Raw genomic sequence first — 23,738 nt, forward strand, 5'->3', positions numbered from 1 at the left:
TGGCTGCTAGGTTACGGAGATCTTGTCGCAGGAGGGTAACTTCCGAGACCACCACTCAAATCTTATTCTTCAGGGCTTTACGAGATGCCTGTATTGCATTCATTAATAGGGCCATATCCGACAGGGCAAATGCAGGGTCCTCGACCCGCAGGGGGGTTGTCTTGGTGTATCGATCCAGCATTCCTTGCTTGGGAGGTTTACGGTCACTATCTCTTGGCTTGCCCATGTTGTCTCGTCGCGTTCCACGAACCGTCAGGGACCATGATGCAGCAGCGCTGTCCAAGTTCCTGCCACAGAGCACTACTCCCCGGCCCCTTAGCCCACAGCCTCCTCTCAGTCACGTACTTCAGTCCCCAATCTACAATACCCCCCGGCCCTCTATTGGTGGGGGGGAAGGAGGGGAGGAGGGGGTAGGGCATCCGATCAGTGGGTCAGCAGGCCGATCTTCCAAAGGCAATGGGGTCTGGAACCAGCCTCGGTACCTCAGCCTCGGTGCATTCAAGGAGACCCCTCTTAATCCACGAAGTCTTTATAGTCCGGGGGTGAACAGCGCAGACCCACCAGTTGCCTCCCGGTTGTTGCGAATCAAGTGTCCCTGTGAGGTCTTTGTAATGGGCAGGGCCTCAAGCCGGGCAATAATGATCAAGGGGATCACCAGTATTGGATGGCCTCGGTACCCGTAGTGGCAGCTCTGCCCATCTCTCCCTCAGTGTTTCCCAGTCCGCAGGGTCTTTGTTCAGGGCCCTCCTCCTAGTGCTTCGGGTACTTTCCCACTGTGTTGCCGAGAGGTTGCGCTCCTCACTGCCCAGCCACGCCAGTTATGAAGCACAGTGACGGTTTCACTCACTGTCTGCGCACTGTCCCGGGGGGGGGGGCGGCGCCGCAGGCAGCAGTCACCACACTCCCAGTCGTGGGCCTCAGTGCCAACGTGGCCGCGCCCGGAGCAGCACAAATGCACCGACCCACCTCACAGGTGCAGCGGGCCTATCCCGCCAGGGCGTCATGGTTCCTCCGCCCCGGCTGTCCTGCTCAGCGCCCCTCGTCGCATCGCCGTCTCTGGGGCCTCCTCCACCCGCACCCATGATCCCGTCTGGCAGTTGGAGTTCGGCCGGCAGGGTCGTAGTCTCAGGAGCAGCTCCACCACTCTCTCGCTCATCAGGCTGGGTCGCAGCTAGCAGGGCGGTGTGGTGTTAGCGTTCTAGACGCCACTAGCTGCGTGTGATGTAACACGCGCCGGAAGCGAACACAGGATTGCGCATGCGCGAACGGAGGTTCGCGCGCACCAGAGAGAGCCCGGCAGAGCGTGAGTTCCAGCAGACGCCCGGCGCTCTTCCCGAGCACATTGTGTAAATCAATAAACCCCGTCACATCCCCAATACTGCTTCCGAGTGATCATTTGGGCGCAGATGCATACTTCCACAGTGGCGACGAGGAGTGGGATCTATCCACACAAATATAGGAAGAGCACCTGTTGAGAAGCCCACGACGAAGATCACTATGCCACCAACTTGCAGTACAAGAAGAGACGAACGAAGGAGCTATAAAATCCTAGGGGAGAGCGTGGCAGTGGCACACAGAGAAATCAAGTGCATTGACCGTCGGAGAGCCAAGAAGCAAGGCGACCGGCACAGAAGCACGGTAGGAACACGCAACCACCCTACCGAAGGCCCTGGCTGAGAAGGGCACCCGCGAGGGTGCGGGAGGAAGCGCGCCCAGCTCCACGACGCAGCAAGCCGAAAGCGCCAACGCACCTGGCAGCCCCAGACATCAGGGAGAGGACAATAGCGTGCCGGGCAGCCCTAGAAATCGTGAAGAAGGGCCGGAAGGACAGGTCAAGATGAGCAATCAGGCGTCATTACTCACAGCACCGATCCAGTTCCTACCCAGGCCAGGAGAACCACAGATGAAGTGGGAGGACTGGAGGGAGTACTTCAAAAACTACTTAGAAGCCCTGGAGGATGAATCCACAGATGAGTTCACCCCCACAAGACGGAGACGGATATTGCTGCACAACCTGGGCCCGGAGGGCATAAGAGTGTTCAAGAACATCGCGACTGCGCCTCTACAAGCAGCTGATGCAGACATCTTCAAACAGGCCTTAGATGACTTAGACACCCATTACCGCCCGGCTGTATGTGTCTTCATTGATAGGTTCAACTTTCAGCAAAGGAAACAAGGCGATGGAGAGTCGGTTGACGACTATGTGGCTGCACTGAGGAGACTGGCAGTCATGTGCAAGTATGGGACACTAGAAGAAGACTTTATTAAGGACCAAATAGTAATGCACACCACCAACAAGAATGTGCAGGACAAACTATGGGCTCATGGCGAGGCGACTTTGAAAGAAGTAATTGCAATTGTGAAGAAAGCTGAACTCTCCAAACGTTGCGCAGAAGCCGCAAAGAAAAAAAGTGCGCAGAGAGTTATGGTCAATAAGATTAATGACGCGGAATCGTCGACGTGACACAAAATGGCGCCGGGAGACAACCGCGGGACCAGCAAATGGACGGGAAAACCAGGACAAGCAGGAAGACAGCCCTCAATCACCAAATCATCGTGTTATAGGTGTGGGAGTGCACACCATGCAGCCCAAGACAAACGCTGCCCAGCATTTCGTGCGAAATGCATGTTCTGCGGTCTGATTGGCCACTACGAGAAAGTGTGTCGGAAGAAGGAGAAGAAGTCGATGGTGAAATATATAGGGCACCAACAGCAGGATGGAGGCGCCGAGGACGATTCAAGCGAAGACGACGAGGTGTTGTGCATCAAAGAACAAGTACTAGGCATTGACACTCAGCGATCCGACAAGCCGAGAGCCGACATGCTAATAGGTGGAGTGAAAATCAGGGTCGCGATTGACTCTGGATCCCCGTACACCATCGTACAGAGATCGGTGTGGGAAGGGGACTTCAGACCGAGTCTGGGTCCACAGCTAAACCCACCGGACATCAGACCAGTGTCGTACACGAACAACCTGATACCCATGTTGGGATACCGAAGCCTCCTGTTCGAATTCCGAGGGAGGACAGCTACCTGTAAACTATACGTAGCCGAGAAGGGCCCCTCCGTGCTGGGATGGAGAGACCAGGGAGACTTGGGAATCAAGCTAGACCCAGGAGGCAAAGAACAAGTGCTGCTGTCGGACAGCGAGCAGTGGCCTAACTTAGAAAGATTGAGAAGAGAATATCCCAAAGTCTTCGGGGGCAAGGTGGGCAAACTGGAGAAGTTCATGCATACGATTGTGCTCAAGGAAAACTCCCAGCCAGTATCCCACAAGGTCCGCAATGTGCCCATTGCAGTGAGGGAGGTGGTCCAACAAGAACTGTCCCGCCTGGAAGAGCAAGGGATCATCGAACCGATCGACAGCTCAGAGTGGTTGGCGCCTTTGGTGGTCGCCAGGAAACCCAATGGGAAGGTGCGCCTATGCGTGGTGGTGGAGAAGTTTCCCCTTCCCAGGATAGAAGAGATGCTGGCGAGAACCAGAGGTGTGCAATGGTTCTCCACCGTTGATCTAACGTCGGCGTACCACCAAATCGACCTCCACCCATCCAGCAGGAAGCTGACGTCCTTCATTACCCCCTATGTGTGCTACCGATTCCGCAGGATGCCCTTCGGTCTAGAATCTGCCGCGGCGGTTTTCTAAAAACTCATGCATCGCCTGCTCAAAGATGTTAAAGGCATCCAGTATTTCCAAGACAACATCCTGGTGATGGGGATGGACCGTAAGGACCATGACGCCAAACTGGACAAAGTGCTGAGCGTCTTACAGGAAAGGGGACTCACGGCAGAATGGGAGAAGTGCCGTTTCGGTATGACATCCGTCACCTACCTGGGACACGCGATAAGCAGACAAGGGATTATGCCCAAGAAAGACAACGTGAGAGCGATCTGCGAGGCCATAGCCCCTGACAATAAAGACGAAGTACGGTCATTCCTAGGAATGGCCGAGTACTACAGTAAATTTGTCCAGCACTTTGCAACGAAAACGCACAGATTGCGACAACTGATAAGAGACAAGGAGTCGTTCCAGTGGGATGACGAAGCTCAGAGAGAGTTCAACGTGCTGAAAGAGAACATCTGCCAATCCGTACCATTGCAGGGACATGACCCAAATGAAGTCAGCATCTTTACCACGGACGCCAGCGAAAAAGTACTGGGAGCAGTCCTCGCTCAGCAGAGGGAAAACAACACTGTTGAAACACTCAGCTTTGCGTCCAGAGCACTGTCCGCAACAGAACAGAAGTTCAGTGTAATCGAGAAGGAGATGCTGGCAGTGGTATGGGCCATGGGAAAGTTCCGGCAGTTCCTGTGGGGCACGAAGTTCCACCTACAAATGGACCATAAGCCTCTAGTGAAGGTACTAACCTCAAGTGGTCATGCCACGGCCACCCTGCGGATAGCCAAGATGACTCTCAAACTATTAGAGTACACATATGATGTCGAGTACATCCCAGGCATGCGCAACAAAGTGGCAGACTATCTTAGCAGAGCGTCTGCAATGGAGGATGCACCCACACCTGCAGAGGAGAATGAAGAAATGGTGGCTGTAATGGAAGACATGGAGAAAGCGATCAGCGTACAAAAATGGACACACGCATACAGTAAAGACGAGACCTTGGAAGAGGCCAAGAGACACTTGGTAAATGGATGGCCAGAAAAGAAAAAGCTGAAGGAAGACCTCAGAAAACTGTGAGAGAGGAGTTATCCTTGAGCGACTCAGGAACTTTTCTGTACCGTGGGGACAAAGTGATACCCCCACAGGAGCTGATCCCCACCTTACTGGACCAAATGCACGAAGGTCACCTCGGCATAGTGAAAACCAAGTCGAGGGTGAAGCAGATGTACTGGTGGCCAGGAATGGATATCACAGTCGAGAGACACGTCAGGGACTGCAACCAATGCCAAGAGTCAGACAAGGTGCTCAAACCCTTGAGGCCAGCCTTGGGCAGTTTTGAACAACCCCGTGATCCATGGGAGGACACAGCCGTCGACATCCTAGGGCCGATATGAGACGGACAAGGAACGGCCAAGTACTTGTGTGTGCTGGTGGACAAGTATTCCAAATGGCCAGAAGTACATGTGCAGGAAGAAATGGACTCGGAAGTGGTCATCAAATTTCTCACTTCAGTGTTCCTGAGGGAAGGCATCCCAAGGACTGTCTTGACGGACAACGGCCCACAGTTCACATCGGAGAAATGGCGCAGATACACAGAGAGAATGGAATCAAGTCCAAGCACACGTCAGTGTATCATCCAGCCAGTAATGGACAAGTGGAAAGGTTTAATCGAGTTCTGATGGGGTCAATTCAAGCGGCCATAATGCAAGGGAAGGACTGGGAAACAGAGATTCAGAGGATGTTGTGGGCGTACAGGATTACTCCCACCGCAACATGATACAGTCCCTTTCAGATCCTCAGAGGCAGGCACCCGTTCACGAAGGACAATGTAGCTTGGAGAGAAAAAACTATCACCAGTAAGTGGTCACCTGCTGTGGTCCAGCACAACTTGGAGAAAGCCCAAAGAGTGTATACGGACCACTACAATCGAAGGATGAGAGTGAAACACTCTTCTTTGGAAAAAGGGGAGTAGGTGAGAGTTAAACAAGCAGTACTGAGGAAGAAGGGAGAGAGCAAATACAGCCCACCCCTACAAGTGGAGGAAGTGTACAGCAGAGCAGCCCTCCTTAGTGACGGCAAAGTGTGGTCCCAAGATCGGATGGCCAAGATAAATAAGATAGTGAAGTGGCCGGAGGAGAAAAGCATCAGTATGCCCGTTCAAGGACAAGACGTAGAAACTGAAGAGAAAGAGTCAAGGGACGAAAGCATGGGAGTTGGAGAGGCGTGTATGGAAAGTGAAGACCAGGTTGATACCAGTGTGAAGGACACATCAGAGAGAACAGAATCGACACCTGGGAGAGTAGGACATGATCAAGTGAGAGGAAAGGTGGAAAGCCCTGCTCCTGAGGCGGTCCGACAACCACAACTCCGGTAAGACGCACGCGCGCTGGGAGAGTGGTAGTCAGACCCTCACACCTCAGAGACTTTGAGTAGGAGAACATTAAACATTGAACTGTCTTATTCCTTTGTGGAAAAAAGGGAGATATGTGGTGTTAGCGTTCTAGACGCCACTAGCTGCGTGTGACATAACACGCACCGGAAGCGAACACAGGACTGCGCATGCACGAACGGAGGTTCGCGTGCACCAGAGAGAGCCCGGCAGAGCGTGAGTTCCAGCAGACGCCCAGCGCTCTTCCCTAGCACATTGTGTAAATCAATAAACCCCGTTACATCCCCAATACTGCTTCCGAGTGATCATTTGGGCACAGATGCATACTTCCACAGACGGGTCTCCGCCAGCGCTGTGCTTTCCAGTATACGCCTCAGGGAAGCGGCGGCTCTTCGCGGAAGGGGTCCGACAGCTTCTCACCGGCCGTGATGTCGTCAGACGCTCGGACTCGCTTCTCAGGCTAGTGGTGCCACCATTTTGAAAGACTTTCCAGGGTCAGCAGCTCGGCCTCCTCCGCTGCATATTCCAAGCAATCCGCCGTCCAAACACGGCACGTTCCGTTCTCAGGAGGATTACAGAACCACTGGGCTGCAGGTACGTCGTTTTGGTAACCGAGGGCCACCAGTTTCGTGGCCAGATCAATGTAGTTGCCAGAGCTGTGCAGAGGAACATCTCACACAGCCATGTTGCTAGCCACGCCCCCCTCAGTGACCCCATTTTCGATCCATCCTGAATGCCTCAGTACCCCCTTTTCCATCCCTCCTGCATGCCTCAGTGACCCCCGTTTCCATCCCTCTTGCATTAACCAGTGTACCCCATTTCCATCCCTCCTGCGTTCCTCAGTGACCCCCATTTCCATCTCTCCTGAGTGCCTCATTGACCCCTATTTCCATCCCTCCTCTCTGCCTCAGTGACCCACGTTTCCATCCCTCCTGCGTGCCTCAGTGACCCCCGTTTCCATCCCTGCTGCATGCCTGCAGTGTCCCCCATTTCCATTGGTCCTGCGCATCTCAGTGCCCCCAGTTTCCATCCCTCCTGCGTGCCTAAGTGACCCTTGTTTCCATCCCTCCTGTATGCCTCAGTGTCCCCCTTTTCCATCCCTTCTGCATGCCTCAGTGACCCCAATTTCGACCCCTCCTGTATGCCTCAGTGACCCCCATTTCCATCCCTCCTGCGTGCCTCAGGGACCCCTGTTTCCATCCCTCCTGCGTGCCTAAGTGACCCTTGTTTCCATCCCTCCTGTATGCCTCAGTGACCCCCTTTTCCATCCCTTCTGCGTGCCTCAGGGACCCCATTTCCATCTCCCGCTTGCCTCAGTGACCCCTGTTTCCATCCCTCCTGCATGCACCAGTGGCCCCGTTTTCATCCCTCCTGCGTGCCGCAGTGACCCCCTTTTCCATACCTCCTGCGTGCCTCAGTGACCCCCTTTTCCATCCATCCTGCTTGCCTCAGTGACCCCAGTTTCCATCCCTCCTGCGCGCCCAGTGACCCCAATTTCCATCCCTCCTGCTTTCCTCAGTGACCCCAGTTTCCCTCTCTCCTGCGTGCCTCAGTGAACCCCGTTTCCATCCCTCCTGCTTGCCTCAGTGACCCTCGTTTCCATCCCTCCTGCATGCCTCAGTGACCGACGCTTCCATCCCTCCTGCGTGCCTCAATGACCCCCGTTTCCATCCCTCATGCGTGCCTCAGTGACCCCCTTTTCCATCCCTCCTGCGTGCCTCAGTGACCCCCGTTTCTATCCTTCTTGCGTGCCTCAGTGACCCCCGTTTCTATCCTTCTTGCGTGCCTCAGTGACCCCGTTTCCATCCCTCCTGCATGCCTCAGTGACACCCGTTTCCATCTCTCCTGCATGCCTCAGTGACCCCTGTTTCCATACCTCCTGCATGCCTCAGTGACCCCCGTTTCCATCCCTCCTGTATGCCTCAGTGACCCCCGTTTCCATCCCTCCTGTATGCCTTAGTGACCCCCGTTTCCATCCCTCATGTGTGCCTCAGTGACCCCCGTTTCCATCCCTCATGTGTGCCTCAGTGACCCCCGTTTCCATCCCTCCTGTGTGCCTCAGTGACCCCGGTTTCCATCCCTCTAGCTCGTCTCAGTGACCCAGTTTCGTGGGCGGGAGGGCGCGCCTTCCCCCTCTTCTCTTTAATGAATGGAGGGCTGTGGGCAGTAATGTTCAGGGGGGTGGGGGGGCAGGCCGTGTTACCCTGTCCAGGGAAGCATCACTACTACAAAATGTGTCGGGCTGACGTCCACATCTGGAGAGGAGGCCGCACTCACGGCACAGCAGCTTTAAGATAGAATGAATAAAATACCCCCTGCGGCGGCACCTCTCCTCACCTCCAGACATAAAGGAAGAGAGACGGAAGGAACTGCAGGGGCCGCTGGGTAATGAGGAATGCGCTTTATTAACAAGACTTTTACCAGGTGAGAGTAAAGTATCATCTACTTCACATAATGTCTTCACATCTCATATTAAATGACGTCATACAGGCTGCTTTAACCAGCGTCAGTGACGTCTCATGTCACCCCCGCACCTCTCTCCCCCGCTGCCGGCAGTCTCTTCACCCCACACCTCTCTCTCTCACTCTCCCCCCCCCCCGCCCCCCCCCCGCTGCTGGCAGTCTCTTCACCCCCGCACCTCTCTCTCTCTCTCCCCCCCCCCCCCGCTGCTGTCAGTCTCTTCACCCCCACACCTCTCTCTCTCTCTCTCCCCCCGCTGCTGGCAGTCTCTTCACCCCCACACCTCTCTCTCTCACTCACCCCCCCCCCCCCCCCCCGCTGCTCTCTCTTCACCCCGCACTGTCACCGGCAGGACCCGCAGCGCCCCCGCATTCCCCCCTCCCTGGTTGAGTCCTGGCTCGAAGAAGGGCCGCAGGGTGGGGGGGAAGGAGGCCCCCGAGTAGGTGTAGAGCAGAGACCCGTCATCCACATTGTAGAAGGAGAGCCGGCCCGCCTCATAGTCCAGGAAGAGACCCACAGCCCTGGGGGGCACCCGGGGGGTCAGGAGGGTGGAGGGGCCAGCGAGGGCTTTGTATTCACCATCTCTGAGCCACACTGTCCAGTATCCACGCTCAGGCGCTAGTGTGATATCCCCCTTCCTGCTCTGGGCCTCGTCACTCACCCCCAGGGTCCAGCCCGTCTTGTCCCCCACCTCCACCTCCCAGTAATGCCTCCCGGAGCTCAGCCTCTCTCGTCCCAGGACAGCGAGGACAGGATGGAACCTCTGGGGCGTGTCCGGCAGGTCCTGGGCTCTGCCTCCGTTCCTCACGCTCCTTCCGTCCTCGGACAGGACGAGGCTCCGATGAGCGGTGTCCGGGTCCAGGGTCACCGCACCTGCAGGAGAGAGAGAAGCAGAGGTCAGAGGTCAGCTCATGGCATGGCTCCTAGTGTACCCTGGGGGCACCCCCGGCTCTCGGGTCTTTTAAACAGACCGACCAGTAAGTATCACCTCCTGCTGGGCTCCCACAGGGGTCAATCTCTTTATGCAAGGCTAATATATCAATTCCCCAGATGTCTCTGCTCCAAGACATTTGTGTGTTCAGAACAGGCCTCTGAGGCACGTCTACCACCAGTAGATTGCACACTCCTTTGTACTGTAAAAGGAAGAGTTGTTTCTTTATGTGACCCTCTTCTCTACATGCATTAGATGTCCCTGGCACCACACGTGTGTATTCAGAACAGGCCCCTGAACTACATCCTTGTATTTTAAAATAAAGAGTTTTACCAGTGTCTGTTTTGTAAAATTCCAAAACGTTATTTCTATTCTGAACTAAGGAATCCCACACGGTGAAAGGATATGCGTAGAAGCCACAGACTGTGTGAAAACAGCGATTCCAGTTTCAAAGCCCAAAATCCAAATATTGTGCTCGTTGATGTGAGTGTCATGAGTGCGGTATCAGATTCCAATCACAAGCATCTCACCCGAGAGGTTACCCCCCCCCCATCAAGAACCCCAGTCTCCACAGCAATCCACACACCCTGAGGGATGAGAGGCAGAGTCCACACACTCTGAAGGATGAGAGGCGGAGTCCACACACCCTGAAGGATGAGAGGCAGAGTCCACACACTCTGAAGGATGAGAGGCGGAGTCCACACACCCTGAAGGATGAGAGGCAGAGTCCACACACTCTGAAGGATGAGAGGCAGAGTCCACACACCCTGAGGGATGAGAGGCAGAGTCCACACACTCTGAGGGATGAGAGGCAGAGTCCACACACTCTGAGGGATGAGAGGCAGAGTCCACACACTCTGAAGGATGAGAGGCAGAGTCCACACACCCTGAAGGATGAGAGGCGGAGTCCACACACCCCGAAGGATGAGAAGCAGAGTCCACACACCCTGCAGGATGAGAGGTAGAGTCCACACACCCTGCAGGGTGAGAGGCGGAGTCCACACACCCTGAAGGATGAGAGGCAGAGTCCACCCACCCTGAAGGATGAGAAGCAGAGTCCACACACCCTGCAGGATGAGAGGCAGAGTCCACACACCCCGAAGGATGAGAAGCGGAGTCCACACACCCTGAAGGATGAGAGGCAGAGTCCACACACCCCGAAGGATGAGAGGCAGAGTCCACACACCCTGAAGGATGAGAGGCAGAGTCCACACACCCCGAAGGATGAGAGGCAGAGTCCACACACCCCGAAGGATGAGAGGCAGCGTCCACACACCCTGCAGGATGAGAGGCAGAGTCCACACACCCTAAAGGATGAGAGGCAGAGTCCACACAATCTGAAGGATGAGAGGCAGAGTCCACACACCCTGAAGGATGAGAAGCAGAGTCCACACACCCTGCAGGATGAGAAGCAGAGTCCACACACCCTGCAGGATGAGAGGTAGAGCCCACACACCCTGCAGGATGAGAGGCAGAGTCCACACACCCTGAAGGATGAGAGGCAGAGTCCACACACCCTGGAGGATGAGAAGCAGAGTCCACACTCCCTGAAGTATGAGAGGCAGAGTCCACACACCCTGCAGGATGAGAGGCAGAGTCCACACACACTGAAGGATGAGAGGCAGAGTCCACACACCCTGAAGGATGAGAGGCAGAGTCCACACACCCTGCAGGATGAGAGGCAGAGTCCACACACCCTGCAGGATGAGAGACAGAGTCCACACACCCTGGAGGATGAGAGGTAGAGTCCACACACCCTGGAGGATGAGAGGCAGAGTCCACAGCTCTGAAGGATGAGAGACAGAGTCCACACACCCTGAAGGATGAGAAGCAGAGTCCACACACCCTGAAGGATGAGAGGAAGAGTCCACACACCCTGAAGGATGAGAGGAAGAGTCCACACACCCTGAAGGATGAGAGGCGGAGTCCACACACCCTGAAGGATGAGAGGCAGAGTCCACACACCCTGAAGGATGAGAGGCAGAGTCCACACACCCTGAAGGATGAGAGGCAGAGTCCACACACCCAAAAGGATGAGAGGCAGAGTCCACACACCCTGAAGGATGAGAGGCAGAGTCCACACACCCTGAAGGATGAGAGGCAGAGTCCAAACACCCTGAAGGATGAGAAGCAGAGTCCACACACCCTGCAGGATGAGAGGCAGAGTCCACACACCCAGAAGGATGAGAGGCAGAGGCCACACACCCTGGAGGATGAGAGGCAGAGTCCACACACCCCGAAGGATGAGAGGCAGAGTCCACACACCCTGAAGGATGAGAGGCAGAGTCCACACACCCCGAAGGATGAGAGGCAGAGTCCACACACCCTGCAGAATGAGATGCAGAGTCCACACACCCTGAAGGATGAGAAGCAGAGTCCACACACCCTGAAGGATGAGAGGCAGAGTCCACACACCCCGAAGGATGAGAGGCAGAGTCCACACACCCTGCAGGATGAGAGGCAGAGTCCACACACCCCGAAGGATGAGAGGCAGAGTCCACACACCCTGAAGGATGAGAGGCAGAGTCCACACACCCTGAAGGATGAGAGGCAGAGTCCAAACACCCCGAAGGATGAGAGGCAGAGTCCACACAACCTGCAGGATGAGAGGCGGAGTCCACACACCCTGAAGGATGAGAGGCAGAGTCCACACACCCTGAAGGATGAGAAGCAGAGTCCACACACCCTGAAGGATGGGAGGCAGAGTCCACACACCCCGAAGGATGAGAGGCAGAGTCCACACACCCCGAAGGATGAGAGGCAGAGTCCACACACCCTGCAGGATGAGAGGCAGAGTCCACACAATCTGAAGGATGAGAAGCAGAGTCCACACACCCTGAAGGATGAGAGGCAGAGTCCACACACCCTGCAGGATGAGAGGCAGAGTCCACACACCCTGAAGGATGAGAAGCAGAGTCCACACACCCTGAAGGATGAGAGGCAGAGTCCACACACCCTGAAGGATGAGAGGTAGAGCCCACACACCCTGCAGGATGAGAGGCAGAGTCCACACACCCTGTAGGATGAGAGGCAGAGTCCACACACACTGAAGGATGAGAGGCAGAGTCCACACACCCTGAAGGATGAGAGGCAGAGTCCACACACCCTGCAGGATGAGAGGCAGAGTCCACACACCCTGGAGGATGAGAGGTAGAGTCCACACACCCTGGAGGATGAGAGGCAGAGTCCACACACTCTGGAGGATGAGAGGCAGAGTCCACAGCTCTGAAGGATGAGAGACAGAGTCCACACACCCTGAAGGATGAGAAGCAGAGTCCACACACCCTAAAGGATGAGAGGAAGAGTCCACACACCCTGAAGGATGAGAGGAAGAGTCCACACACCCTTAAGGATGAGAGGCGGAGTCCACACACCCTGAAGGATGAGAGGAAGAGTCCACATACCCTGAAGGATGAGAGGCAGAGTCCACACACCCTGTAGAATGAGAGGCAGAGTCCACACACACTGAAGGATGAGAGGCAGAGTCCACCACTCTGAAGGATGAGAAGCAGAGTCCACACACCATGAAGGATGAGAGGCAGAGTCCACACACCCTGAAGGATGAGAAGCAGAGTCCACCCACCCTGAAGGATGAGAAGCAGAGTCCACCCACCCTGAAGGATGAGAGGCAGAGTCCACAGACCTCGAAGGATGAGAAGCAGAGTCCACACACCCTGAAGCATGAGAGGCAGAGTCCACACACCCTGCAGGATGAGAGGCAGAGTCCACACACCCTGAAGCTCTGATACAGGAACAAGGCACTCACAGTGGAAGATGGTGGAATCTTACTGCATGGTTACCCCCACTTTTTGCCTGGTGTTTTGTTGGTTTTTGACTTAGTTAGCTGATATCCTGCTATTCAGGGCCCCAGCCTAGCTGTTTTCTCTCTAAATGGATACCATGTACTCTAGGTACATGTTATGTTATGTTATGTTAAAAAGATTTTATATAGCGCACGGCTACTCTGGGGAGTGTCCCGGCGCTTTAATAAAAGCTAGGAGACAGACAACGGGGCGAAAAGGGATCAGACATACGGACCTACTGGACAAAAAGCCAAGACTTTAGCTCCCTCCTAAAACCTGAGAGACTTGCGTTAAGTCTCATGGACACTGGCAGAGAGTTCCAGAGCTTGGGCGCCAGATAGCGGAAAGAGCGTCCACCAATTCTGGCCCGTTTGATTGATGGAACTTGAGCCAGAGCCAAGGAAACTGACCTTAGCGTCCTCGTAGGAAGATAGAATGCCAAACGATTCCTAATGTATTTAGCTCCTGTGCCATGAAGCGCCTTAAAAGTCAGTGAGAGAGCCTTGAAAATCACTCGTTTTTTAATGGGAAGCCAGTGGAGATTTTTTAATAAAATAGGTGCACTGGTTCTGCGATGAAGCCCGTAAATGGCTCTGGCAGCAGCATTCTGCACGACCTGCAGGCGAGAAAGAAGAAACTCCGGCAGGCCCAAGTAAAGAACATTGGAGTAGTCCAAACGAGAGCCAATGAGCGCCTGGACAGTAACCTTCCGGTGGCAGAGGGCCAACAGAGGAAGAAATTTTCTCAGCATCTTAATAATGCCGAAGCCTTTGCCAACAAGACCCAACACCTGAGGCTTCAAGGTAAGACCGTCGTCTATCTGGACCTCCAGATTCTTGGCCCTGGAGGATACAGCTGCAGGGGGAAACATAGCCGGCGGCCACCAGGTCAGCCATCTGGGGTCGGCGGGACAGCCAAAAAACAGCAACTCCGACTTGTCGGAGTTACATTTCAGGCTGTGCCGTTCGAACCAGTCAAAGACGGCTCCCAGACAGCCTCTGATCTGCCCCCCATCGAAATCGGACCCCTTCTGACTGGTAAAAAGAAGCTGGGTGTCATCAGCGTAGGACACGATCTGGGCACCGAAAGACTCCGCCAGAGCTGCCAGGGGTGCCATATAGATGTTAAACAGCGTAGGGCTCAAAACAGAGCCCTGTGGCACCCCTACCTCAAGAGGTGGCATCTCGGCGGAGAAAGGAGGGGCCCAGACCGTTTGCCGACGGCCGGCTAGGAAGGACTTAAACCAATTAAACACCGCTCCCCGCAGCCCAATCTCCCTGAGTCTTAAAAGGAGACTACCGCGGGGAACGGTGTCAAAAGCCGCCGACAAGTCCAGCATAATCAGCATGGCCTTACCTCCCGCATCTAGCACCTCTCTGATGGCATCCGTCACCTCCAGTAGGGCAGTCTCCGTACTCATGTTGGCCCGAAAGCCCGACTGAGTATCATGGAGGATGTTATTGCTCTCCAGGAAGTTCGTAAGAGAGGAGTGAACGTGCTTCTCCATGACTATAGCCAAAGCCGGGAGGAGGGAGATAGGCCAATAGTTGGCGTGCAACAGATGGTCAAGATTGGGCTTCTTCAGAAGCGGCAGTATCAGGGCATGTTTCCAGGCCTGAGGAACAACTCCCAAATTCAGCGAACCGTTAAGCACAGGATTTATAAGCTCATTCATGACAGGAGCCATTTTTGCCAAAATCTTCACTGGGCAAGGATCCAATGGAGAGCCCGATTTAAGTTTAGAAATCAGATCCAAAGAGGAGGCAGGAGAAAGAAAAGGGAAAGTAGCCAAGACCGGACCATCATCCGGGAGTAATACAGAAAGAGGGGCATATATATCAGAGGGGAGCATCAGAGTGGAAAGAGGAAAAGAGTCTTGGATGGTCTTGATTTTGGACGTGAAAAAAGTAGCCATAAGAGACACCCAGGATTCCGAGTGATGAAGTGTGGGCATGGCCGAGCTGGGGGGAGATGAATTCCTTAACAATAAGGAAAATTTCCTTACTGACCATAGCAGCAGCCTCTATTCTACGAACCAGGTAGGCTTTCTTTTCCACCAGAATGCTACTATGATATCCCTTGATGGCCTCCCTGTAAACGATTTTGTCCGAGGGGTCATAGAAGCGTCGCCAGGCTCTTTCCGCATTCTTACAACTGCGGCGCAAAGCAGCCAGGGAAGTTGAAAACCAAGGGGCAGAAGTCCGAATGCTGTTATTGCGGACAGTAGAAACAGGGGCTAATTCGGCAAAACGCTCCGTCAGCCAGCTCTGCAGGCGGTCGATATCGACCTCAAGACTACCTGACAGCTGGCAGGGATGTACAATGAGAGCTTGAGCTAGCATGTCCGGTAATACTCGACTAAAAGCTCTTGACGTTTGACGCCCAGACTCGGAAGGTCGAGCAGTGGACTTATTAATCAGAGAAAGCTGAAATTTAATGAGGTAATGATCAGACCATAAGACCGGTTCAGGGGGCGGTACAACAATAGGAATTGTGGAAAACACCTGGTCCAGGGTATGTCCTTTATTGTGTGTGGGCGTGGTAATAAAGGGAATAAGGTCTAAAGGGGCAGTAGCATCCATTAGCTTGATGGTGTCAGCATCAGAGCTTATGTCCATGTGAACGTTAAAATCCCCCAACAGAAGGCACTGATCAGTTTTTAAACATATCGCCGCAACGGCTGCATGAAGGTCTTCATAAAAAGAACCTAAGTGTCCTGGGGGTCGGTAGACCAGGAGCCCCGCACAGGCCTGGTGGGGGGACAGAGACAAAGAGAACCCCAAAGAATCGCATCCCGAAATAGCATCAGTCGGAATTAAAACACATGGGAAGCTTTTGTCGACTATCAGGGCTATCCCACCTCCTCTGCCCTGAGACCTGTCTTTCCTAAAGATGACATAATTTGGAGGAATGGCTACCGCCAGATCAGGGCCAGAACAAGGCCCGAGCCAAGTCTCAGTAAGGAAAAGACATGAAGGTTTAGAGTCAGCTAGAAGGTTATAGATATCCTGACAGTGTTTACTAAGGGATCTCGTATTTACCAAGAAGCCAGATAAAGATTTGGGCAGGTCGCGGGAAGGCGGAACCATAGATCCAGCCAAACCCCATCCACAGGCAGAGCAGCGTTTTTTGTAGGCGTGTCTCCCAGGGAAGATTTTCTGACAGTTGCCTGCATTTCCTCGTAGGGTAAGAAGCTCGGCGGCGGTGTAGGTACACATACTTTAAGATAAGCGACCAAAAGGAGAGTGGTAGAAAAGCACCGCCCGCACCCGTCCGCTTCCGTGACGCTGACGGGCGCAGACAGGCTTTCCTTGGGCGCTCCTTTGGCGCGATAGCAGGTGCGCCCACACCGCGCGTCCGCTGTGTGGAGAAAAACACCCCTAGTTTTATACCAGTCCGGCTATAGGTGGAAAGACCGCCCCCCTGGTCCGCCAACCAGCATGTCAGCAGTCCTCCCGAAGATGGCCGCTGATGCACAGTGCAGCCTCCCAGCCTACCAGTCCCAGAATGCTGTGCGGACCCTAATCGGCCCAACAGGTGTGGGGAAGGTGATCGTAATTTTCCACCGCGATGCTGTGCCACCCAGCAAGGCGAGGAAGTGCGGTGAGGAAGGTGCAAGGTCAGGGGCAGGAGACCACCCGGCTAGTTCGCCTCAAGTGGGAAAAAAAGGAGAGCAAGGAAAGAGGCAGTATGCCGTCAGGTGAGGCCGAGACAGGAGAGGCACAGCACTAGCAGTCAGCGCGTTAACTAGAACAGTACAGCGCTATCCCAAACGCGCTCACAATCTGCGCGCGCTAGCACTCCTGCAAGCACACAAGTGAAAAAATATAAAAATTACAGTTAAAAGCGCTATCGATCAGCGCGAATAACAAAGCGTTAAAAAGCACAGCAGTGATCCTAAATGCCACGATCCCAGACGCACCCAGCATCCACCTCCTATTGCAGCGAGGGGGTACTACAGCAGTCCGGTCCGGCTTCTACTCAATTTTATACCAGTCAGGCTATAGGTGGAAAGAACGCCCCCCTGGTCCGCCGACCAGCGTGTCAGCAGTCCTCCCGAAGATGGCCGCTGATGCACAGTGCAGCCTCTCAGCCTACCAGTCCCAGAATGCCGTGCGGACCCTAATCATCCCAACAGGTATGGGGAAGGTGATCGTAATTATCCACCGCGTTGCTGTGCCACCCAGCAAGGCGAGGAAGTGCGGTGAGGAGGATGCAAGGTCAGGGGCAGAAGACCACCCGGCTAGTTCGCCTCAAGTGGGAAAAAAGGAGAGCAAGGAAAGAGGCAGTATGCCGTCAGGTGAGGCCGAGACAGGAGAGGCACAGCGCTAGCAGTCAGCGCGTTAACTAGAACAGTACAGCGCTATCCCAAACGCGCTCACAATCTGCGCGCGGTAGCACTCCTGCAAGCACACAAGTGAAAAAATAAAAAATACAGTTAAAAGCGCTATCGATCAGCGCGAATAACAAAGCGTTAAAAAGCGCAGCAGTGATCCTAAATGCCACGATCCCAGACGCACCCAGCATCCACCTCCTATTGCAGCGAGGGGGTACTACAGCAGTCCGGTCCGGCTTCTACTCAATTTTATACCAGTCAGGCTATAGGTGGAAAGAACGCCCCCCTGGTCCGCCGACCAGCGTGTCAGCAGTCCTCCCGAAGATGGCCGCTGATGCACAGTGCAGCCTCTCAGCCTACCAGTCCCAGAATGCCGTGCGGACCCTAATCATCCCAACAGGTATGGGGAAGGTGATCGTAATTATCCACCGCGATGCTGTGCCACCCAGCAAGGCGAGGAAGTGCGGTGAGGAGGATGCAAGGTCAGGGGCAGAAGACCACCCGGCTAGTTCGCCTCAAGTGGGAAAAAAAGGTTAGCAAGGAAAGAGGCAGTATGCCGTCAGGTGAGGCCGAGACAGGAGAGGCACAGCGCTAGCAGTCAGCGCGTTAACTAGAACAGTACAGCGCTATCCCAAACGCGCTCACAATCTGCGCGCGGTAGCACTCCTGCAAGCACACAAGTGAAAAAATAAAAAATACAGTTAAAAGCGCTATCGATCAGCGCGAATAACAAAGCGTTAAAAAGCGCAGCAGTGATCCTAAATGCCACGATCCCAGACGCACCCAGCATCCACCTCCTATTGCAGCGAGGGGGGTACTACAGCAGTCCGGCCCGGCTTCTACTCAATTTTATACCAGTCAGGCTATAGGTGGAAAGAACGCCCCCCTGGTCCGCCGACCAGCGTGTCAGCAGTCCTCCCGAAGATGGCCGCTGATGCACAGTGCAGCCTCCCAGCCCACCAGTCCCAGTATGCCGTGCGGACCCTAATCAGCCCAACAGGTATGGGGAAGGTGATCGTAATTTTCCACCACGATGCTGTGCCACCCAGCAAGGTGAGGAAGTGCGGTGAGGAAGGTGCAAGGTCAGGGGCAGGAGACCACCCGGCTAGCTCGCCTCAAGTGGGAAAAAAAGGAGAGCAAGGAAAGAGGCAGTATGCCATCAGGGGAGGCCGAGACAGGAGAGGCACAGCGGTAGCAGTCAGCGCGTTAACTAGAACAGTACAGCGCTATCCCAAATGCGCTCACAATCTGTGCGCGGTAGCACTCCTGCAAGCACACAAGTGAAAAAATAAAAAATACAGTTAAAAGCGGTATCGATCAGCGAGAATAACAAAGCGTTAAAAAGCACAGCAGTGATCCTAAATGCCACAATCCCAGACGCACCCAGAATCCACCTCCTATTGCAGCGAGGGGGGTACTACAGCAGTCCGGCCCGGCTTCTACTCAATTTTATACCAGTCAGGCTATAGGTGGAAAGACCGCCCCCCTGGTCCGCCGACCAGCGTGTCAGCAGTCCTCCCGAAGATGGCCGCTGATGCACAGTGCAGCCACCCAGCCTACCAGTCCCAGAATGCCGTGCGGACCCTAATCAGCCCAACAGGTATGGGGAAGGTGATCGTAATTTTCCACCGCGATGCTATGCCACCCAGCAAGGCGAGGAAGTGCGGTGAGGAAGGTGCAAGGTCAGGGGCAGGAAAGCCACCCGGCTAGTTCGCCTCAAGTGGGAAAAAAAGGAGAGCAAGGAAAGAGGCCGAGACAGGAGAGGCACAGCGCTAGCAGTCAGCGCGTTAACTAGAACAGTACAGCGCTATCCCAAACGCGCTCACAATCTGCGCGCGGTAGCACTCCTGCAAGCACACAAGTGAAAAAATAAAAAATACAGTTAAAAGCGCTATCGATCAGCGCGAATAACAAAGCGTTAAAAAGCACAGCAGTGATCCTAAATGCCACGATCCCAGACGCACCCAGCATCCACCTCCTATTGCAGCGAGGGGGGTACTACATACCAGATGGGTTACTGGATTTCCCTTGTGAGTCCCTGTAGCTGGTACCCTAGTTAACCAGGGCATAGGTACCCCAGAGGCCTACCAGGGGCTGAAGCCTGTATTATGCTACCCCTGGTTAGCCTTCCAAAATGGCACCACAGGTCTGCACTTGCAGCCTGGGTAAGGTGGTGTAAGCACCAGTAACTTAGATATAGTATACCTATATCTACCTTTACATATAGACACATATTAACCTAAAGTCACTCCTATGGCAGGGCTTGACAATCCTGAAGGCAGAGTGCTTGGTTTTGTGTGAGAGGGTGCCCTAGCATGAGCTGAGCCCCTCTGCAGCTTTCGGAACCATCTCCTTATAGCTGTTCTATGATATAGCCATACCATATACTCTTAAGTGCATTATAATCCTCGCGGTTAATGCTAACTTTGCTTTGGCTTTATCATTCGTGATAATTTTATTTCAGTCAACGACCATAAAAGCACAGATAAAGTATGTACATACAATAAAATACATAAATAATTAAGAACCAGCAGTTAAAACATTATTATACAATCAGTTATCAAACGAAAAATGGCCATCGTTATAATTAGTCACAATTAATCAAAGTGGACCTTCTGCGCCACATGCCATACAAAATTTTTTTTGTGTAAGGTGTCATCGATTCAAAAAGGGGGTGGTGATGGACAGAGTATCTGAATTAAGCAGAACACTCCTACCCAGTCAAAAGATCAGGGCTTGATCCATCACCGTTTTTTAGCTCACTGCACCATCCCAGTCCAGAACCTGGCTACATGCAAATTAGTCTGTCCCTGGCCCAGTGCATCATGGGAACAGGGCAGACCAAACTACCAAGCCAATTCTTTACTGGAAAGGAAACAAGCTTCCGGGGACCGGTTTCTGGCATTACAGCCGTCTTCGGCCCGGCTTGCTTGAAACCTGATGGTGCAGTGAGCAAGGGACTCACATCTGAGCATACCCTTCCACACTTGTGGTGGCTAAAACGATTCAAAAAGGGGGTGGTGATGGACAGAGTATCTGAATTAAGCAGAATACTCTTACCCAGTCAAAAGATCAGGGCTTGATCCATCGCCGTTTTTTAGCTCACTGCACCATCCCAGTTCAGAACCGGGCTACATGCAAATTAGTCTGTCCCTGGCCCAGTGCATCATGGGAAATGGGCAGACCAAACTACCAAGCCAATTCTTTACTGGAAAGGAAACAAGCTTCCGGGGACCGGTTTCTGGCATTACAGCCCACTTCGGCCCAGCTTGCTTGAATCCTGATGGTGCAGTGAGCAAGGGACTCACATCTGAGCATACCCTTCCACACTTGTGGTGGCTAAAACGATTGAAAAAGGGGGTGGTGATGGACAGAGTATCTGAATTAAGCAGAATACTCCTACCCAGTGTCACATTTCAGCCCTGAGTATGGGTATTCCAATGAATGATTGTGATGGGGTGTAAACTACATGTCCCAGAAATCCAGGGACTGTGAGTCTCCTTCTCTCTGTCTCCTACCCTACACTGCCTATTTCAACACTTCCTGTCTCTGACTCGGGTGCTTGTCACCTGATATCGTAGTGATGCCTTGTTCGTAGTACTTCGTTTCACTGGAGCCTGTGACAGTGTTTCCTGATGATCTATGGCGGTAGCGCATGTACGCGCTGGAGTCCTGCAAACCGCGAAGACCTGTTGAATTCGTCAGCGCATTGCTTCGCTGAATCTTTGAAGTACTGAGACGCGCTGAACGTTGAAGCGCGAGGATTTGTTTGTGTTTGTCAGCGCATTGCCGCGCTGAATCACAGAACCGTTTAGAGAAGGAGTTAAGCGCGTGCCGCGCTGGATTAGAGAGGTTGGTTCAAGACTCTTGTTGGGATATTCTGGGTTGTACTGCACGTATGGAAAATTATTATTATTATTATAGGAGTTTATAGAGCGCCTGGTGACGCCTCCCGGCGTGTCCCCGCGCTAAGGAGAAAGTGTTGCTTCGGTGGAGTGGCGTCAGACAGTAATTAGATAGTGAAGAGGTGTGTTTTTAGATGCTTCCTAAAGAATGTTTCACTTTTTTCCTGTCTGATGTTCAAAGGGAGGATGTTCCACTCCTTGGCTGCAAGGGTGCGAAAGGACCTGCCTCCAAGTCTGGCTTTTTTTGGGCACGCTGTTTTAAGCAGACCAGTTCCCTTAGAACGTAGGGACCTGATAGGTTCGTAGAGTGAAGCTAAGTCAGACAAATAGGAGGGGGCTCTATGATGAATGATCCTATGGCACCAGAGAAGTGCCTTGAAAACTATCCTCTTTCTTATGGGCAGCCAATGCAGAATGTCCAGGGAGGGTTTAGATGGAGCTCTGCGCGGGAGTCTTAGTACGAGGCGTGCCGCTGAGTTTTGCAGGACTTGCAATTTTCGAATGTTTTTTTCTGAAGTGCCCAACAGTAGCACATTCCCATAGTCAATTCGGGAAGTGATGAGAGCCTGCGTCATAGTACGCCTGGAGCTCGATGGAAGTAGATCCAAGGTGCGGCTAAGCGTCTTCATCACACCAAAGCACTTCCCAACCGTTTTTTTGATGTGACTGTCATAGGAGAGTTTGTTATCAATCCAGACACCTAGATTTTTGGCCTCCTGACTAGGGGTGGGTATTGGTCCCAGACATGAGGGCCACCAATCTTTGGTCCAATTGGTGTTATTCCCCCCAATAATGAGCACCTCTGTTTTTGTGCCGTTTAGTTTGAGGCAATGCTCGTTCATCCATGTAGCCAGCTTACACATACAGGATTTAAAGTTATCGGCCTCAGAGGAGGGGGATTGGGACAGGGAGATCAGGAGTTGAGTATCGTCGGTGTAAGAGACAAGCTCTACGCCGAACGACTGGATCACCTCTGCCAAGGGTGTCATATAAAGGTTGAACAGGGTGGGACTCAAGGCGGAGCCCTGAGGAACCCCCTGTTCTAAAGGCAAACTGTCCGAGAGATAGGTCCCTCTTTGGACCTGAAAGCTTCGGTTAGTCAAGAAAGCTTTCAGCCAACCTAAAGCCTCTTTTGTGACTCCCGCTCTGTTTAGACACTGTAGCAGTATGTAGTGAGCTACAGTGTCAAACGCGGCACTGAGGTCCAACATGATCAGGGCCATAGTTTTGCCTTTGTCGGCTCCCTCCCGCAGAGTTTCAGTGGCTCTAAGGAGTGCTGTCTCTGTGGAGAAGCCTGATCTAAAGCCCGATTGTGAGGGATGAAAGGTTTTTTGTGTTTCTAGATGTGTCATAAGTTGGGCGTTAACTACTTTCTCAGCTAGTTTAGCTAGGTAAGGGAGTAGAGAAATAGGACGTAAATTCTCCAATATATCCTGGCTCAGGTTAGGTTTTTTCTTAATGGGGAACACTATAGCTCTTTTCCAGTCCGCGGGGAGGGTGGCTGTGGAAAAGGATGTTTGCAACATATGCCTAAAGTGCGGCTCCAGGGCCGGGAGACTAGCAATTAAAATTTTAGGAGGTGCGGGGTCGCGTGGCGAACCAGATCTGATACTTTTACAGATTTTTGTCAGAGTTTCAGCTGGAGGTACAGAGAAAGCACATAGATGAGTGGGAGTGCTTATATACGCTTCATTCTCTGTAAAATCAGTGCCAGTTTTTACGTTGCTAGAAAAATTTGCATAGATGTTAGTAATTTTATCAGAGAAATATTTTGCAATTTTATTGCAAGTATCCGCTGAATCATTCTGGGAGGTGGGATTAGACTCAACTATAGAGATCTCTTTGTAGATCTGAAAAAGCTCCTTGGAAGAGTTCTCAGCTTCCAGAATTCTCTTGTTATAATAGGAAGCTTTTAATGTGCGTACCATTCTGTAATAATCTTTTTGTGCTGTTTTGTATCTAGTTTTTATTTCAGAACAGAAGCTAACGCGCCAGTCTCTTTCGAGCTTCTTGCATGCCGTTTTAGCTATCTGGAGCTCCTGACTATACCACGGGGCAGTTTTCTTAGTTCTTGAGGCATTAGTTGTAGTACGAATGGGAGCGGTAGCGTCCAACGCTTTTGCAATATTGTCCTGTAAGTGAGCATAAGCTGTCTCACTATCAGATCCTTTTGGGGGACCGGTATCCTGAATCAGATTAGAAAAGAGGAGAAATTTTTCCAACTTCTACGCTTAAATCGTTGTGAGCTTTGTTTGTATTGCTCAGTCCTTTCTAGTTGGATTGATATAGGAACTATAT

At 53.0% G+C, this 23,738-nt stretch overlaps 1 protein-coding gene across 1 annotated transcript in view; it reads right to left on the reverse strand.

The window, feature by feature from the left end:
• Nucleotides 1-6,056: 6,056 nt before the first annotated feature.
• LOC144752371 (butyrophilin subfamily 3 member A3-like) overlaps nt 6,057-23,738 on the reverse strand; it is a 400,845-nt gene continuing 383,163 nt past the window's right edge. Inside the window, exons 18-19 of the mRNA XM_078640306.1 lie at nt 8,799-9,338; nt 6,057-6,079 (exon numbers count right to left, since the gene is read on the reverse strand). Of these exons, the coding sequence (XP_078496432.1) occupies nt 6,057-6,079; nt 8,799-9,338 (563 nt within the window). The remainder of the gene's footprint in view (nt 6,080-8,798; nt 9,339-23,738) is intronic.

Source organism: Lissotriton helveticus, chromosome 5_1 (genome assembly GCF_964261635.1).
Source record: "Lissotriton helveticus chromosome 5_1, aLisHel1.1, whole genome shotgun sequence".
NCBI lineage: Eukaryota > Metazoa > Chordata > Amphibia > Caudata > Salamandridae > Lissotriton > Lissotriton helveticus.